The sequence below is a fragment of the Hemiscyllium ocellatum genome, chromosome 34 (assembly GCF_020745735.1).
Source record: "Hemiscyllium ocellatum isolate sHemOce1 chromosome 34, sHemOce1.pat.X.cur, whole genome shotgun sequence".
NCBI classification, from domain to species: domain Eukaryota; kingdom Metazoa; phylum Chordata; class Chondrichthyes; order Orectolobiformes; family Hemiscylliidae; genus Hemiscyllium; species Hemiscyllium ocellatum.
Window position 1 is genome coordinate 6,830,660 of NC_083434.1, and position 20,002 is coordinate 6,850,661.

Here is a 20,002-nt window from a genome sequence, read left to right on the forward strand (position 1 = left end):
GTGTCAAGTTATGCACTTTGATTCAAAGAACAGAGGTATAGACTAATTTCTAAAATGGGCAAAGACAGTGAAATCTGAAGCACAAAGGACTTAGGAATTTTACTTCATTATTCTCTTTAGGTTAATAAGGAGGTTCAGTTGACAGAATGGCAAAAGCATGTTAGTATTCATTTTGAAAGGGCTAGAATACAACAGAGATGTACTACCAAGGTTTTATAAAACTCTGGTCAGACCACATTTGGAATACTGCGAACAGTTCTAGGCCCCATAACGAAGGGATGAAGGATTTGGTAAACAAGGAGCAGTTAGGACTATGGGCCTGTACTCAATGAAGCTTTGAAGGGCAAGTGGGGATTTCATTGAAACTTGCAGAATATTGAGAGGCTTAGATACAATGTATGTGAAGATGACGTTTCAACCAGCAGGAGAGACTATAACCAATGGATCTTTTAGAGAAATTTCTTCAACCAGAGTGATGAATTTCACAATGGTGGAACGCATTGTCACAGAAGGCTGCGGAGGCCAAGTCACTGAGTGCATTGAGGATAGGTTCCTCATAAGGACAAACTCCAGGAGCAGAATTAGGCCATTGAGCTCATATGTCATACGGTCTAATAGTACAGAATTTTAAAATAAAAGTCTCAGACAGCAAGGTAAAACCTAAGTTACAAACATTATCACCATTATACTAGCTCATAAGTCTGGCTGTATGAATATCTCACTCACTCCAAAATTAGTATAAATCAGGTGTTCCAAGCCAAAACAAAAGAGGAAAGACTAGTATAGCCAAAAGAAATAAATGTTGTTTACTCTCAAGTAGAATGTATACTTCATCTTTCAAAGCAAGCAGTTCTCATTTTGCTCTATTTTCACGTTTAGTTCCAGTACGAAGAATGCCTTTGAAACATGAGGTGTTAACTATAATGTGCTTTGAAGGGTCTACTTGTAGCAGTCTGCAGGATGTAATGTGATGTCATATGTGAAGGTTTATGCATGAAAAACAAGAATATTTAACAGAGTCTGCAATAAACAGCATTCATGAAGCATAGCGAGTTGCCCAGCAAAATGGAGTGAAGAATATTTATATGCTACTCAAAAGAAAACTTTCTTCATTCATGATTGATGGCAGATTTATCCAATCATCTTTGTTCAGTCAGACTATAGGAGCACCACTATTTGTTGCCCACTTAAATGCAAGTAAAGTATAACCTCCCTGGCATTTTTGTACAATTAGTTTATGTACTAATTTTTTGTACAACTGCTTCATATATACCAAAATATTTATAAATGCAAAAGCATCTAATACAGCCATGGCCCTAAAGAAATAAAATGGTGGAAAAATTTAAGAAGTTTGACAGCATGTGAGGAGAGAGAAACGATGGTTAAACATTTCAAGTCAGGCAGGTTTCTTGTTTTTTTTATTTCAGATTTCTAGCACCTGTAGTATTTATATCAACCATGGCCTATCCAATGGAATTCTGGTCAAACTGACAAGAGTTTTTACTTTAAAAAAGGGTAATATCAAGACAAGCCAGAATCATTTTGTGCTGTGCAAGCTTCTACTGAGAAAACCCAAAGCTATTACAATTGATGTAGTACTGAAATATATAAACAGTTCCTGATGGCATAATTTTATCATTTGAAAATATGCCCAGGTAAAATGTTAGAACCCATGGCATAAATGTCTACTCTCTACTGCATCCTGATAGTATGCACAAAATGTGGTTCTCACTCCCAATTCATGCAGAGTAGCAAGCCACATGCAATGCAACTGAAATGAGCATATATAGAACGAGACTGAACCCCGGTACGTCCCTGGTCTGTGCAGCCTTCAGAGGATTTCAACAGCCAAAAACAGCTTGTCATTTGCATAAGAGAAAGACAGAAATGTCACATGAAAATTCCTCTGCAAATCTTTCAAAGCACAATTTAATTTGAAGTGTGAGAAAGAGGAGGAATTCTGGATTGATGAAGGCATAAAGTTAGGTAGAAAATCCCATTCATGATTGCTACTGAATGACGAATGGCAAGAGTTTATATCTATAGACATCAGGTTAAAAATAAGTGGAAACTTATTGGGTGATAACCCTATACTCTCTTTGCAAGTAATGAGAAACACTTCTGCAAAATATTTAATGGAAACCAGGAATAAAAGCAGTAAGATACTCCTTGCGATATAAACATATGAAATTATAAAGCAGGAAAATAAACTTTAATCCTTTGAGCCTACGCATAATCATAACTGGGTACTGTGCCCATCAAACCCACCTCCCAAAACTACCTTAGGCCATCACAGGCGGTATTGCAATCTCATCACAGAAGTTTTAAATACAATCAAAACACACAGACTAAGCTAAGCATTCATATTACTGAGTTGTCACACAATGCCACTCATCTGTTTTCGTTCATTAAACATGCGCTTCAACTTATCCGATACACAAATATGTTAGTTGTCTTGATGGAAAATAATTCTGCAAATGACAATAATTTCAAGTTACAACTAAACTATGTGAAATAGAATATCTTTTAAAGAGCTAACTGAGCATAGAATGGCTGGGTTATGAGATGTACAGCCATCTTTACATATTTGACCACCACTGCAACAGACAAATTAAGTATTCCTCTGAAGTGAAGTTGAACTCTCAGTTTCCGAATGATTTAAAAGATGCAGAGACACCAAAGGGTAAATGCAATGCTATCCATTACTGTGAGCAATAGGATCCAGAACAAAATCTGATTGAAGATTTGTAGCTCGGGTATCCGTTGTTGTGGTTCTGCTCGCCGAGCTGGAAGTTTTTGCTGCAAACGTTTCGTTCCCTGGCTAGGGAACATCATCAGTGCTGTTGGAGCCTCGTGTGAAGCACTGCTCTGATGTTTCTTCCGGTATTTATGTTGGATATTTATAAATACCGGAAGAAACATCAGAGCAGCGCTTCACACGAGGCTCCAACAGCACTGATGATGTTCCCTAGCCAGGGAACGAAACGTTTGCAGCAAAAACTTCCAGCTCGGCGAGCAGAACCACAACAACGGATCCAGAACATCCAACAATCCTTGCCTTGTACAAGTCCCACTGGAAGCCAACAATTTAAAGCACAATCAGAACGGGCGCAAGACAGAGCGCGCGAAAGACAGAGCGAGGCAGAGAGGAAGGAAGAAAGGAAAGAAAGTGAGTGCTGACCAGAGACCTTGGAGTGCAGGTTCATAGCTCCCTGAAAGTAGAGTTGCAGGTAGATAGGATAGTGAAGGTGGTATTCAGGAATGAACGGTGACCTTACAGAGGTTTTTAAAGTCATGAGAGAGCATGGATAGGAAAAAAAGACAACTATTCCTCTAAACAGTGTCCAGGTAGTTCAACTAGAAGTATTGTGTCAATATGAGATGAAGGTAAGATAGAGTTCAGTTACAATGTTCCCCGGATGGAACTGCCTGCCAACACATTATCCAAGCATAACATGTAGTATAAAATACAGTCTTTGTAAAATGAGGTTTAAAAAAAAACTGGCAGAGAATGTCTACAGATGGTCTTTTATTCTGTTTGATAATGCTCCTCTAAAAGCACTTCAGGCCTTATAACCATGTTAGTTGATCTAAATAAATGCAAGTTCCACAATGTTTAGCACCATTTGCAACTGCCCAGATACTGAAATAGTCCATGTCCAAATACAATAACACCTGGACATGGGCTAAAATGTGGCAAGTAACATTGCATCACAAAAGTGCTAAGCAATGACCATTACCAACAAGAAAGAATCTATTCATCAACCCTGGACATTCAATGTCATCACCATTAAATCTCTCACTGTCAACATCATGGGGATTACAATTGACCAGGATTAAGCATATGGAGTACTAATGGCTATAAGAGGTCAGAGACTAAACATTTTGCAGCAAGTGACTGACCTTCTAACCCGCCAAAGATTAACCACCATCTACAAGCCATAAGTCAGGAATGTTATGGAATGCTCTCCACATGTTTGGATGAGTGCAGCTCCAACAATACAAAAAGCTTGACACCATCCAGGACAAAACATCTACAGACACACACTCTCCACTGCTGACAAGCCACAAGGTGTACTACAGAAATTTACAAGGCTCCTCAGAAAACATCTTTCATCTAGAATAAGGGGAACATGTACATGAAAGATCACCACCTGCTAGTTCCCCTCGAAGCCAGTCTCAAACTTGGAAATGTATCACTGTTGTTTGGTCAAAATCCTGGAATTCCCTCCCTAAAGGCAGTGTGAATTTGGCTGCACCACATGGGCTGCAGCAGTTCCAGAAAGCAGGTCATCACTAGCATAGTGAGCATCTTTCAACAATCAAAAACACTGCATTGATTAATTGACTGCAGCACCAGGAACAAAGTCAACAATTACTATTTATTTTTCTTGAGGCTTAAGTATAATAAAGTCATCATAGTCATACCAGATCACAGGTTTGCGCTCTCATTAGAGAGAAATGACTAGTGGTGATTTAACCAGGAGGTCAACACGCCTCAGGCAAGTAAAGGCATTGAGGAGAGTCCTTCTCGGTAACCTCAGCCAGTGTGGGAATTGAACCCATGCTGTTGGCATTAGCATGTATTGGAAACCAGCCATCCAGTCAATGTAGCTAGCCGACCCCATAGCTTAAGTAAAGGATTGAAAACTTTTATAAAAAGTTTATTGTCAGAGAAGTTAAATTGATTGTAAAATTGATTTTTACTCAGTGTAAATAACAGATTCTGTGGGGTGAGGGGTGGCTGAAGGAATCATGTTTATGATTTTAGGTAATCCAACATGTTTTTAAGATTGCAAGTAATCTCTCAGGGACAAAAAAAAATTTATTCATGTAGTTCTTATTCTATTCTTCCATTCATAACAAAAAAAAACTCATTCTGCTTAAGGTTTAATTTAAGTTACACATCCTTGTAATAAAAAGTTGGGAAGAATGAAAACCTGTGCATTATGACCTCAATCTACAAATGCAACTGGAGTTTCCCCAGTGTAAAATATTAGTGAATTTTGGGAAAGTCTCATATCAGCATTCAGATATCTTTCTCTAACCACAAAAATAAAAAATACAATTAGGAATAATGTTTAAATTAGCCTGCAACATACTGTCCTGACATGTCTTTAATTATCCAGAGTAGAATTTTATAGCAACTAAGCAGATGCCACTGATTTGATCGACAAGGTACTGGGCAAAATAAAAGTGCTGCAATCAATATCTACCAAGTCATCATATTTGCACATCAATGAACTAATTATCCAACTTGCGTAGAAAATCACTCATGCTATCCAAATCAGAACACCACTTTCCTTCATAAAACTAAACAGCAAAAACCTCAAGGACTTTACAGTTACACTGATGACTTGCTCTGTCATTTGCACAATAGGAATGGCAAGTTGAATTCACCACAATTTATCTCCTAAAGAAAATAATTCAAATAACTATTGAGAGCTCAGATGGGAAGAAAACACCCAGCAACTTAGAAACTTGACAATTTTCACTCGCAGTCATGCGCGGTGTATAAATACAATGAAGTAACAAAAAATTCACATTGCTCATGATAGGAAAATAATATAAATTAAACTTGATTTTTATTGCACAAGCCAACATCCCAAAAAGATTTGACATACAGAATGCAAATGTTTTCCCAGACATCCTCAAACTGTTGGCAAGTTTTCCCACTGGAAAAGCAAAGTGGCAGCAGTCTCAAATCATCCCAAGAGACTTCGAATTATGTTAATATACTTCACCTAATGCAAGGAGAGCAACAATCATCTTTAAATAATAGTGATGAATGAGCAAAAGTAAAGTAGCCAAGACTCAGCCAAGTAGTTAGTGAGCAACCTTAAGAAATGGAAGGGAATGTAATGAAATTGATAAAAATTTGTTTGCAACTTGGTCAGTCACGCAAGTTTTATTGTAGCTGCTGCAAAGTTCAAAAGCTCTATAAAAAAGTTTAGATCAATGAAAACTAAGAAACTGAAGCAGGCCTTCCTGTACTTGAAAGAGATCAAAGTATTTCTGCATAAATTAACTGCCTCAATTACAGCAACCTTGCTCAACGAAAACTGACATTGTTCATGGATTTTACATCTTTAATAAAGAAGCAGGAAATATTAATTGTTTATGTGGAAAGCCATCCCTTTTCTCAGAAGTTACAAACATCCTTCGCTGCACCTTGAAGAACTTTATTGTTTTACCTCTCCAAGGATGGCATGGTGGCTCAGTGGTTAGCACTGATGCCTCTCAGCACCTGGAACCGGAGTTTGATTCCTGGGTTCAACAATCTGTGTTGAGTTTGTACATTCTCTGTGCATCGGCTATTTGCTACACAGTCCAAAGATACGCAGGTTAGGTGGATTAGCCATGGGAAATGCAGGGTGTTAGGGATAGGTATGGGGATTGGGTCTAGATGGGATATCTTTTGGAGGGTGTGTTGACTCAATGGGCCAAAATGGCCTGCTTCCATGCTGTATGATTCTATGATCTTGCCCAACAGATCATATGAAATACTTGTTGTTATTTAACCCACTTCCAGGCACTAATTTTAAATTTACAGCACGTTGATTTCCATTTACAGTTTAAGTCCTAATTTCCAGGGATGCTTTGAAGTCATCTCAAGTTATCTGGAAACAAAATACTTACCTTCTCCCTCTAATAAATATTTCCCCCATAAGGTCATTTGAAGCCTTGCTGAATATATAACGAGCACCAAATACTCTGTTATTCAAGTAGGATTATTTTGCATCCAAGAGCTTTATGGTACATTCACACTGCACTGGCTCATTAATGAAAAGTGATGACCGGGAGGAGGAATTCCTATCTTAAAACAGAGTTACTTGATGATCTAAGGATGCTATTTTATTCCAAGGCCATTAATGGAACCTAGGACCTTACTACTCATTGGGTTCCTATTGAAATCACTGACATAATCACTGAATGGAATGGTCTTATCCTTGAAATATTTTCTCCCCTTTAACGTTAAGGATCAACAAATATTGTCTAGTGGCAGACCAACATTGCCAAATAGCAACTGCAATGTTAGAATAATCTGCTAGTATCCAGATCACAGACTAACAACACATAACTTGATATCAAATTCTTGACAAAAGCTCCAATATTTGTATGGTTGTTTTTAATACCTATGATGAATCTTCCATTAGTCGAGTAATGGCCTGACAATAAGCTAGGATGTTACAAATATGACATCACTACGATATGTCCTGTTCCACCAAGATGACAGAGCAGAGATGGCAGCATCACGATTTTTATGAGGATCTCAGTTGATGTTATTACTGAACAAGTCAGATCTCAGACTAAAATCATACTTGATAAATATATTTTGTGGTTTTAATGAGGTGAGTCTTTCACTGAAACGCAAGCACATAATATTGCAAATTTAGGCTGAACAGTAAAAATGTGAATTATGCAGAAAAGATAAACTCAAATAAACAATTTGATTTGATTATTAACAAAAGCGTAACTTTAAAAGATCTGAAACGTGTTAAATTACAATCCCATTAATCCCAACAGCACCTCTTTGCAATACTCAAAACACCAAGAAAAGAATTTCCTTCTCTATCACACACTGGGTTTGACTTAGCTATGGCTCAAGTTGCCCAACTTTGAGAATCTGATTGCCTCATCTAGAATTTTCATGCAACCAAGCTCAGACCTTCTCAGCTTCAAAAGAACTATTTCAGGATTTTAACCAAATATTTCTGATCTGTAGCTTTAAAACTAAACACCTTACAGTGAGGTAATCTATTTATGAACAGCTCTAAACTATCTCCCTTCTTTTGGAATGTTTTGTACATTCAGCTTCAGCCAAAACTTCTGGAAACATGAAAATAAAATAGCTTATTTTAAGTTATAGCTGTTTTCACTCAGCCAAAAAAAAACAAACACACAGGATCCTTCTGTCCGAAACCTAATGCACAACTGTGTACTCTGTTCACTCAAAAGTCACCAAATGAAAACAAAACCCCATTACTCTATAGGAAAAGATTCAGTTTTAATAAAAATTGCCATGGTTACAGAAATATTTGAGTCAATCATTAACTCTCTTCATAAAATGCTATCCAAATCTATGCCATTGTCCAAACTCTAAGACAAATACTTTAACATGAATCACACTCTCTTACACAGTATACAGTTAAGAGGAGTTACCTTGAAAATCTGCAATATGGAATCTGAAGTCAATGAGGACTCACAGCATAAGTCATACAAGGATTAAGAAACCTCTTGCCCCATCTTGACTGAGGAATTAAAACTATATTGAACATTCTTGGAAGAAGGTATTATGGAAGGTGGTAAGGACACAACATGAAGTTCCCTACTCAGAGTACAATGTCTATCACCAAGGACAGCTCACTAATAGTACCAGGCTGGTTGAATCCCAAAGGGCATGGGTCCACAGTAGGTGGTAAGGACGTCAAGGGGGGGGGGGGGGGGGCGGAACTTTATCATGCCCTCAATCTACAAGTTGCAGATGACAGTATCAGTAGTAATCACCATGGAATCATTCTGAAGCCTAAGAATTGTCTTCACATTCAGAAAACCCTCCAATCACTCTCTGGTGCCATCACCATATTTAATAGAATCAGCTTCAAACTGATCAAGCAACTCAAAGTCAAGCATTCATGAGACACTGAGAATCATTAGCAGAACTGTACTTATCTACAATCTGTAAGCTTATATTTGGCATTCCTCCCCTGTGCTTACCACCATCATCAAGCCAGGAGATCAACCCTGGAGCAAGACGAGTGCAGGAGGGCATATTAATAGCAAAAAGCATGCCCAAAATCAAGGTGCCAACTGGTGAAGCTCCAGATGACCACATGCATACCCAACAGAAGCAACAGCATTGAGAGTTGCAATCTCACAAATAACTTATCAGATAGAAGCTCTGCAGTCTTGCCCAGTCTAACTGGTGGTCAATTAAATATCTGATAGAAGTAGGTCGTTCCACAAATATACCATACCAACGATGGCAGAGACCAGCATATCAATGCAAAAAAACAAGGCTTAAGTATATAAATCAATATGCAGCCAGAAGTGCCAAAAACAGACACTAAATAAAAACAATACATATTTTGATTCAACTTGTTCATGAAATGTTCTGAACAGGTCAAACGTGAACTCAAGCCCCCAGCTCAGAGGCAGGAACACTACTTTTAGCAGTACGTGGAGGTCTCTCACCCTGCTGTGCCCTCAGTGTGGACTTCCAGTCTTGAGGTGATTCCTCGAAGTACAGGCCCACCATGGCTAAGCACTTAAGATAGACTGTAAGGTTTGAACTTTATTTCTTCATTCTCTACTTAAAAATTAAGAAGGTCCGCAATGTGTGGTTAACTTTGTTCTCAAGATTCTGTACCAAGGTACTTATTCCTAAGATAGTGCCTTGTGTGGCGACTTTTGATTGTATTCCTGCACTTTTGTTCTTTACACATGACAATAAAATCAACCACTGCATCACAAGCATTATGATGTTACATGGTCATGCTCTCAACTACTTAACAGTGCTGCATATGAATTCAATTTCAAAACAACAAATAAATTCCCACCACAAAACACCAAAGTGCTCATTTAAATTCTGCTGCAAACAATTCTTCATTAATTTCATGATAAAGATCTTATTTGACAAAGATTAATAACCACCCAAAAGGAAACAGGACAAAGCACTGGAAGAAAATACCTCAAAATAGGAAATTAAAGAGTATTCCTATCTTTCAATGTGTGCATTAGTACCTTTAGGTGTCAGACTTGAGTCAACAACAAGTGATCTTGACAGTCTGAACATTATGAGTTTAAACTCAATCCCAGGGATTTAAAGAAAATCTAGGCTGACACAGAATGTCAGTCAGCAGCACAATCTTTCAGATGCGTTAATCCAAAGCCCTATGTGCCTCAAAGATCACAGTACACCACTAACAGCAGTAGGTACGTTACCTACGCTCATTATATCCTTCATTTAACAGCACCACGAACAGATTGTCTGACCGTTTATGGGACCTTGGCTAAATCACAAGGAGAAGTCTTCAACAGTAGGCATTAAAAGGACTTTAGGACATCCCTAAATTGACTAAGGCGTGATATCAATGCAAATTATTTGTGCAATAAAGGGTACACCAAGTAATTTGTATGTATTTGTTACCTTCCACATGTTTACATGGCCTGATGGACATAGCCAACTTATACAAATCAAGATAAATGACCAGTTAATCTTTTTGTTGGTACTGATTGAAACAAAAAAAACTTGCATTTACATAGTGTCTTTCACAACCACGGGAACAAGCTCATGTGGTACAAAGTAGTGCCCTACCTCTAGGCCCTGTTCAGAGATGTTATTACACAACTCTGGTACAAATAGCACCAGAGTTGCATAATAACTTCTCAGAAGAAATTGATTAGAAAATATATCCCAAAGCATCAATGAATTCCTATTTTGAAACATAGCCACAGTTGCATTGCTGGAAGCACCGAAGTCAATTTGGGGACTGCATGTTCCAACAAACAGCAATATGGTAAAAGAGAGTAATTTTTTTGTGACATTGATTGAGGGATAAATGTTGGCCTACATATCATGGATAGCTCTGTCTCCTACTCGGAAATGATGCTGTGGTGTTCAGATAAATGCATTGTTAAAAGATAGCAACTCTGAAGGAGAAGCACTTGAATGTTAGTTTTGATTTTCATCAAGTCTGGACAGGGCATACTGATATGGAGTGAAATTCACATGGTCAGGAAAGTTCTAACATCATCAAAAATCCAACAGCCGACAATTGCAGCCACAATGCCTTTTCAAAAATATGGAGCTGTTAAACTGAATTGGGATGGGCATCTTTAAACCATAAAGGATCATGCCACTTTGGCACTGATCCTTAAAGTAGAATGACAATTATTTTCCATATTAATGTTGAAACCGTGTGGACCTGTTACTTGAAGACTATAAAACTTAAAGGCTGATATCCTGCATGCAGCACAGAAAGCATTTCTCACCCAAACACTCACCGAAAATTTATAAATGTAAACTAATCGAGGCATTTCTTCTGTGTACAAAATAGTTTGAATGTGTAATTAATTTCTCTTTTGTTATCCCTCCATGATTCTTTTAACCCTAACCCCTCCCCTCCAATTCTCATCCTAGTGTCTGCTCCAAGATTACTGCAGGTGGCAGTTTACTCCACACTAATTTGCACTAAGGATTTTTTCCAAACATGGCTTTCCTGCTTTTCTGCCTTTGTTATGGTTTTATTTAGCAGAGTCATTACAGGATGTTCTGAACAGTGAGAACTGGACAGCTTCCTCAACACAAGACAACTGGTATACTGCTAATTCTGGCATCAAAAATAGCCATTTGGATACAGAACTGGCTCAAAGGTAGAAGATGGTGGCGGGTTGCGTACCAAACTAGAGGCCTGTGACCAGCAGTGTGCCACAAGGATCAGTGCTGGGTCCACTGTTTTTCACATTTTATGTAAATAATATGTATGTAAACATAGGAGGTATGGTAAGTTTGCAGATGAAACCAAAATTGGAGATGTAGTGGACAGCCAAGACTGTTATCCCACAGTACAAAAGGATCTTGATCAGATGGACCAATGAGTAGCAGAAGGAGTTTAATTTAGATTAAACTTGAGATGTGTTTTGTATGTTTTCCTTTATTGGTCAATGCATTGAGATAGGAGTTGGCAGGTCACGTGTGGCTATGGGACTTTGGTTAGGCCACTGTTGGAGTACTGCATGCAATTTTAGTCTCCCTGCTGTAGGAAAGAAACTTGATGAAACTTGAACGGGTTCTGAAAAGGTTTACAATGATGTTGCCAGGGTTGGAGGATTTGACAGTGTGGGCTACAGGGAGAGGCTGAGTAGGCTTAGGTTGTTTTCCTTGGAGTGTTGGAGACGGAGGGGTGACGTTATAGAGGTTTAGAAAATCATGAGGGGTATGGATAGGATGAATAGTTAATGTCTTTTCCTCAAGATGGGAAAATCAAAAACTAGAGAGCATGGGTAGATTTAAGAGGGATTGATGGGGCAACGTCTTCATGAAAAGGATGATGCATGTATGGAATGAGCTGGCAGAGGAAGTGGTGGTGGCTGGTACAATTACAACATTTAAAGGCATCTGGATGGATATATGAACAGGAAGGGTTGAGGGGGATATGGGCCCAGGTTAATTTATGACATGGTGGTGCTGGGTTGGACAAGGTCAAAAATCACATGACAGTTGGTTATAGTCCAACAAAAATCTGTTGGACTATAACCTGGTGACCTGTGATTTTTGACCGAGATTAATTTAGGATATCTGGTCAGCATGGTCGAATTAGACCAAAGGGTCTGTCTCCATGCTGTATAGCTCTATGATTCCAAGAGCTGAGCTCCAATCCAATGTGGCAGAATGCACATTTATTTTGCAAAGCAAATTCCACAGCCATAAAAACTGAGCAAGGACATGTTCAATCGCGACTTGACGGATGGGCGGGGACAGGGTGGAAACTGCCCTGCCGGACCGTACAAGCAATCTCACTGTGATCCACGCACAAAAAAACCTCTCTTGCTTTATCGTTTCCTGGTTTAATACTGTTATCATGACAGCAGTGCATTTTAGAAATTACTTTCTAACAGATTGGATCAACAACACTTAAAATGCTGCTTCCAAAACCGAGCTTAGCACCAACATTAAACATTAAAAACCAAAAAAATAGCGTAGGACTGGTGGAATATTCCTTGTTCCAATCCAAATCAAGTTCCTCCCCACAACTCTTTCTCTGTTACTTCAATTACATCATTGGTGCTGCTCCTACCTCTCGTCTGGAATTGGAAATATTTATCAATTTTGCTTCCAATTGACACCATACTGTCCCCTTCACTTGGTCCATCATAGATGCTTCCTTTCCCTTGTTTATAACATTTCTGTTGCCATCTCTGTGGATAGGCAGGCAGTGACATGTCTTTACAGATTAGAATGGAGACTTTACAGGACATATTTTCCAAGTTTTTCTATCTCATCTGTTGTGACGATGCCAACGTTTGCGGAGGTCTCTCAAATGTCCAACATTTTCCTCAACTAAGGATTCCCTTACTGAGGTTGACAGGGCCCTCAGTCATGTCTGACCTATTTCTCACACTTCTGCTCTCACTCCTTCCCTTTCTTCCCACAATACTAAGACAGTCCCCATGGTCTTCACTTTCACTCCATCAGACCCCACATTCAAAAAAGGATCATAAGTTGCCAAATCAGGCAGCTCCAATAGGATTCCATCATCAAACAAACATTCCCCCCCACACCCCCTTGTCAGCCTTTCACAGGGATGGTTCCCTCCACGACACCCTGGTCCATTCTTCCCCACATCCCTTGCCCCATGCAATTGCAGGAGATGTAACACCTGTCCTTTTACTTCCTCCCTCCTTATTATCCAAGAACCTAAACATACCTTTCCAAGTAAAGCAGCAATATACCTGCACTTCACTCAAACTAGTCTACTGTATTCACTGGTCATAACATGGCTTCCTCTGCACTGGGGAGATGAAATTCAGACTGGGTGATATCACTGTAGAACATGTCTGCAAAATCTCTCCTGAGCTTCCAGTTGCCTTCCACTTTAATAGGCCATCATGTTTCCTGGTCAACATTTCCTTCTCAGGGCTTTTTAAATGTTCCAGTGAAGCTCAGCGCAAGCAGGAAAACAGCATTTCATTTTCCACTCAGGACTCAGTATTGATTTCAATCATTTTAGGACCTGAGCACCTTTACACACCCCTACACCCCTGTCAATGCATGGGAGGCTTTCATCACAACCATCCGATTTTCACTCCTGACTCTGGTTTCTCTTCACAGATGCTGCCAGACACAGTTCTTCCAGCAATTCAGGTTTGAAACATCAAGAAAAGTATTCTTATTAAGCAGCAACTCAGAACACCTCTTGTCTCAAGAGAAAACGGTGAATCTTACTTAAGGGGAAAGGCTTCTTTCGTATGACATGCAGCTTTAAATCACTCCAACACAAGAACAAATGGATACACCCTTCATTTACATTCATGTATTTTACAATTTCAGTAGCACTCATTTTCGTGTTTAAAACAAACACCATGCACGTCGCAGACCATTGGACAGCAGGTGAACAAAAATGGTGGTGGAGCGGAAGAGAAAAAGCAACAAGATCAGAAAAAGGCTAAACATGGCTATACATCCTAAGAAGTTCAAATGCATCAGGTGACAGAAACTGGAAGATTAGGTTAGAATTGCACACCTACTGCTATTCTATAGCATGTTTCCGTTGCTGGGTAGAACACATTCCGTTCAAGGTAAATTAGCTCTCAAGTCATTTTAGTTAATGTATGAGAAATTCGTTGCGAAAGCAGACAGCCTACTCCGTGTTATTATGCAAGTTTAAAGAAATAATTGGGAGCTCCTGCCTCCAGGTATATGCAAAGCAACAAGTGATGAAGTTTATTAGGTCTGCAAACAGTCACTTTTCCTCACTATATTAACCCAAAGTTAAACAGAAATCTTCATAAAATAATTAATTCGTCACTTAACACGTTGCTCACGTAAAATAAGTCTACAAAGGAACGACGCAGGCCAAATTGAGAACAGAACCATTAGAGTACACGTAATCATGCATATGATAAGGAATCAATTTGTTGCAGTGCTCGCACCATCAGGAAGAAGCGCAGACTTCAGAAACATTTCCTTTTTGTGAATTAAAACCTAGTCACGTGGGGCGGACGCCGCTTCCGCGAAAGCCAGCACGGCTCCGCCCCCTCGCCATTGTGACATCACAGGCGAGGCACCCTCCCCCCGGTTTCCGGGCCGCGCTGACGTCACACTCGGCTCGCGGCCGACACGGCGTTGGAGCGGCCCCGCGTGCCGGACCTGTTGCAGCCTCGGGCGCCGCTCCGGACAACAGCCGCTCGCGCCATCCCTCCCCCCTCCGCCCGCCCAAAGAAAGCCCGGTCAACCGCCATCGGTCCACGCGCAAAACATAAACTTTACACACTCTTTTACTCCCCTCCCCTTTTCTTTTGTTCTGAAGCTTTTTCCACTCAAATGTTGAGTGGAAGAGACAAAAACATCGCACTGATTGCTTTTTGAAATCTTGGTGTTTTTTCTGTCTCCCCCTCAATAAACTTAAGCGAAGACCTCTCTGCAATGCGTCGTGTGTTTTTTTTTAAAAAAATACATTCCAGTTTGTGTGTGTTTTTGTTGTTTCCGTGATGCCACATGCACGCTGACGGTCGCTTTCTTACCGATTCAGCAATTTGACAAGTTACAGACGGACAATAGAGGGTCAGGGAGGGACCCAGCTGAAGGAGGGGGGAAGAGATCATTTTGGGGGTTATTTTTGGCGGGGTGTCGCTATCCGGCGAAACGTGTGGAACTGGTCGAAGTCAGCGCAATCTTTAATGGAACCGAGTTGTGTGTTTAAAAAAGAGTAGGGAACGTGTCACCTTCCTCGTTTAAACACTGCCGTCTGCCGAGTCAGAGGTCACCGCAAATCCAAAAATTAAACTCACGGGGGAGGAGGGGGAAAAGGAAGATAAGAAACCTTTCCAATCCAAACTGTAATGGAAGCCTTTCAAACATCTGCAATCTCTCCACTTCTCCATTACCTAAAGGCTCTGAATAATTCACATCCGCCGACTGCAGACAGTAACCCTTTCTTTGAAGAATGGTGGTTGGAGAAGGGAAGAGAGGGGGGGGGGGGTAAGAAACGAGAATGCAAACATTGCACAGTGTGACCATGTGGCAAACAAGCAAAAAAAAATCAACAAAAAAAAGGAACTAACCTCAAACCTTTTCTCCGCGCAACTTGTTATTAAAAACCCAAACAAAACCGGGCAGAGAGAAATGGTGGAACTGTATAGTCCAGATGTAAGAGGGAGGAAGGGGGTGGGAGAGAACCTGCTTGGAAATAAGAGTTCGACAACAAGGCAATGCAGGTTGCCATTAATCCCGGCAGAAACCAACGGTGGCGGCAGAAAGATCCAAAATGGGGGGCAGAGCGGTGCTGGCCTGGCCTGGCCGGGCCGTGCTGGGCCGGGGGAGGGAGAGCAAGAGCCTGGCGTCGATGGATCACCAGGCGGACAAACTCAAGTCCTGGTTGGAGAAGCATGATCGCTTCCCCTTCCCTCCTCGGAATCAAGCTTTGCAAAATACAACAAACAGGGCCTGATCAACAACCACTTTAAAAAAATAATAATAATAATTAGATGTGATCGGGCAAGGGACGAGCCGGACTGTCACCGAAACACACACACACTCCTCTGTGGATAGCAACATAAAGAGATAATCCATTTAAAAACAAACACATAATTGTCCCTACGTTTGGGGAAATAAAACGAGAGCCGTACAATGGGGATACCTTACAGCATTAGCGGCCAAAAAAATCATAAACAAAAAAAAATATGCCTCGCGCTAACAAGGGCATAATGTTGAAGCCTAACGACCTCCTTCAGGGGAAAAAAAAAACGATCTTTTCAAACTTCTCAAGTCACTTACTAATCTTTTGTGAATTATATTCCTCTTGGGTCTTTCTCTGGTCATCCTGTTGTCCCAATTTTCTTTGCGAGGAGGAGAAAATTCCACATGAATCAATCTCGTCGATGTGGATAAGCCCTGGCTGGTCTATATTTACAAAGCTCCCTCTCCGTGCTGGCTCTCCTTTTGATTAAATCCGAAGTTGGGAGGGAGGAAAAAATAAATAATTCACTTCAATAAAACATCTTTTTTTCTCTCTCAGAACAACATAGCTCGTCGGCACCAGGTACAATTACTGTTCCCGAGCAACACGAAAATGACAAAGTAAAAAATAAGCTACGTATGGTGAAGTTACATCTTGGATAAGAAAAAAAAACATGGGGGAGAGAGAGAAGGGGAATAAAATAATATAGTCACGTTCTGTACAGAGACAGACGAGAGTCTCAAACACACACACAACTCAAGCTCATACTCACACTCCCACCAATCACATCCCTTTAACTTTAAATGGCTACGTTAGGACGCTCCCGGCCACGCACACTCAGTATAGCCCCTGTCGGAAAGCTCATGAGCTGCAGTATTGCCTGGGACTTCCCTTTTACCGTCTCCGTCATTCTCTGTGCTCTTCTCTCTCTCGCTCGAATCGATCTGTCTTCGTCACTCTCCTCTCACCGTATCCTCTGTGAACGCACAAAACACATACAACTTGCATTCGCATAGTGCCTTTCACAATCTGCAACCAATTAACTGCCCTTTTAAAAAGTGAAGTCGCTGCTGTATTGCAGGAAATGCAAGCTCGACTCAGCAAGGTCCCACGACGTGATAGTGACCAGACAATTCTTTTGCTGGTTGAAGAAATACTCTACCCTTCAACAGAATGGTACCATGAAACTTTGTATTTTTGTTTGTATTCATAGAAATTCAGACATACTGTTACAGGATACAAAGCATAGGTCAGGGAATTATTAACCCTTAGAGCTGGAACAATGATGAATTGCTGAACCTCCTCTCAGTTGTAGTACTATCAGTAAAAATCTTAGCACTGGTTGCTTCTCAGTCTGAGTAATACAATATAACAGAGACTTCAGTTTAATTTTTCATCAGAAAGATAGTGAGGTTCCCATGAAGGATTTCCCTTCTTAACCTTTCCCCTTGCCTGAAGGGTGGTAACCTTCAAGTTAAACCACCATCAGTTGTCTCTCTCTAATGAGAGAGTGACTCGGTGGCCCAGCAAGGACTATGGCAACTTCACCGCCATCAGTGATGCACTGACTTGTCAGTTCTGATTTTGTCCTCAAGTCTTTGGAGTGGGATTTGAGACACAATTTTCTAATTCAGAGGCAATGACTGCTGCCACTGACTCACACCTGACACCTGTAACATCGATATGTAATGTATGCGCACCCAACCTTTCCTACTTCCACAACTCATGGTGGAAACCTTGCCTGCCGTTAGAGTAAAACAGAAAACTGCAGTGCAACAAGATTTAAATACAAGATTCCATATGAAATCAGAAAATTTAGGATACCCCATCCTGATGGAAGCAGAAAATGACTGGAGATCCATAGCACGTGAATCAGCATGTGCAAAGAGACAGGACAAGTTAATGTTTCACCAAGCAAGCAAATAAATTCAGTTTATGGTTATTAGTTTTATTTAACTCAAGTCATAGAAACATAAAGTCGTAGAGATGTACAACATGGAAACTGACACTTTGGTCCAACTCGTCCATGCCGACTAAATATCCTAAATTAATCTAGTCCCATTTGCCAGCACTTGGCCCATTTCCCCCAAAGCTGAAAATGTGTTGCTGGTTAAAGCACAGCAGGTCAGGCAGCATCCAAGGAACAGGAAATTCGACGTTTCGGGCCAGAGGCCTTCATCAGGATCTCCAGCATCTGCAGACCTCACTTTTTACTCTACCATTTCCCCCAAAACCCTTCCTATTCATATACCCACCCAGATGCCTTTTAAATGTTGTAATTTTACCAGTCTCCACTACTTCCTCTGGCAGCTCATTCCGTACACGCACCACCCATTGCATAAAAATGTTGTCCCTTAAGTCCCTTTTAAATCTTTTCCCTCTCACCCTAAACCTATGCCCTCTAGTTCTGGACTCCCCCATCCCAGGGAAAAGACTTTGTTTATTTACGCTGTCCATCCCCCTTATGATTTTATAAACCTCTATAAGGTCACCCCCAGCCTCCAATGGTCCGGGGAAAACAGCTCCAGCATATTCAGCATTTTCCTACAGCTCAATCCTCCAACCCTGGCAACGTACTTGTAAATCTTTTCTGAACCCTTTCAAGTTTCACAACAGCCTTCTGATAGCAGGGAGACTAGAATTGCACACAATATTCCAAATGTGGTCTAACCAATGTTCTGTACAGCTGCAAAATGTCATCCCAACTCCTTATCTCAATGCTCTGACCAATGAAGGGAAGGGTACCACTATCTTTCACTACCCTATCTACCTGCGACTTCACTTTCAAGGGAACTATGCACCTCCACTCCAAGGTCTCTTTGTTCAGCAACATTCCCCAAAACCTTACCATTAAGTGTATACATCGTGCCCTGATTTGCCTTTCCAAAAGGCTGTATCCCACATTTATCTAAATTAAACTCCATCTGCCGATCCTTGCCCATTGGCCCATCTGATCAAAATCCTGTTGTATTCTGAGATAACCTTATTTGCTGTTCACTACTCCTCCGATTTTGGTGTCATCTGCAAACTTAATAACTATGCCTCCTGTGTTCACATCCAAATCATTTATATAAATGACCAAAAGCAGCGGACCCAGCACCGATCCTTGTGGCACACCACTAGTCACATGCCTTGAGTCTGAAAAGGAACCCTACATGTAAATCCTGTCCCTCCGGATTCCCTCCAACAATTTGCCCACCACCGATGTCAGGCTCACCAGTCTTTAGTTGCCTGGCTTTTCCTTACCACCATTCTTAAACACTGGCATCATGTTAGCTAACCTCTAGTTTTCTGGCACCTCACCTGTGATTTGATGATACAAATATCTCAGCAATGAGCCCAGTAATCACTTCCTTAGCTTCCCATAGAGTTATAAGGTACCTCTGATCAGGTCCTGGGAATTTATCCACTTTTATGCATTTTACGACATCTAGCACCTCCTCCTATGTAACTTGGGCATTTTTCAGGATGTTACCATCTATTTCCCCACATTCAATATCATCGATGTCCTTCTCCACGGGAAACACTGATTCAAAATACTTGTTTAGTATCTCCTCCATCTCCTATGATTCCACATATCGGCTGCCTTGCTGATCATCGAGGGACCCTGTTCTCTCTCTAGTTACCCCTTTGTCCTTAATGTATTTATAAAAACCCTTTGGATTCTCCTTAATCCTATTTGCCAAAGCTATCTCATATTCCCTTTTTGCCCCCTGATTTCCCTCTTAAGTATACTCCTGCTGCATTTATACTCTTCTAAGGATTTACTCAATCTCTGCTGTCTATACTTGACATATGCTTCCTTCTTTTTCTTAACCAAC

At 40.5% G+C, this 20,002-nt stretch overlaps 1 protein-coding gene across 2 annotated transcripts in view; it reads right to left on the reverse strand.

Moving 5' to 3' along the window:
- Positions 1-17,034, reverse strand: part of LOC132832270 (protein Jumonji-like) — a 447,638-nt gene extending 430,604 nt beyond the window's left edge. Inside the window, exons 1-2 of one of the 2 annotated variants that reach the window (XM_060850122.1) lie at positions 16,954-17,034; positions 16,499-16,660 (exon numbers count right to left, since the gene is read on the reverse strand). In XM_060850122.1, coding sequence (XP_060706105.1) covers positions 16,499-16,543 — 45 coding nt within the window. In that variant the 5' untranslated portion in view covers positions 16,544-16,660; positions 16,954-17,034. The other variant, XM_060850121.1, reaches the window with a different exon arrangement.
- Positions 17,035-20,002: the final 2,968 nt, after the last annotated feature.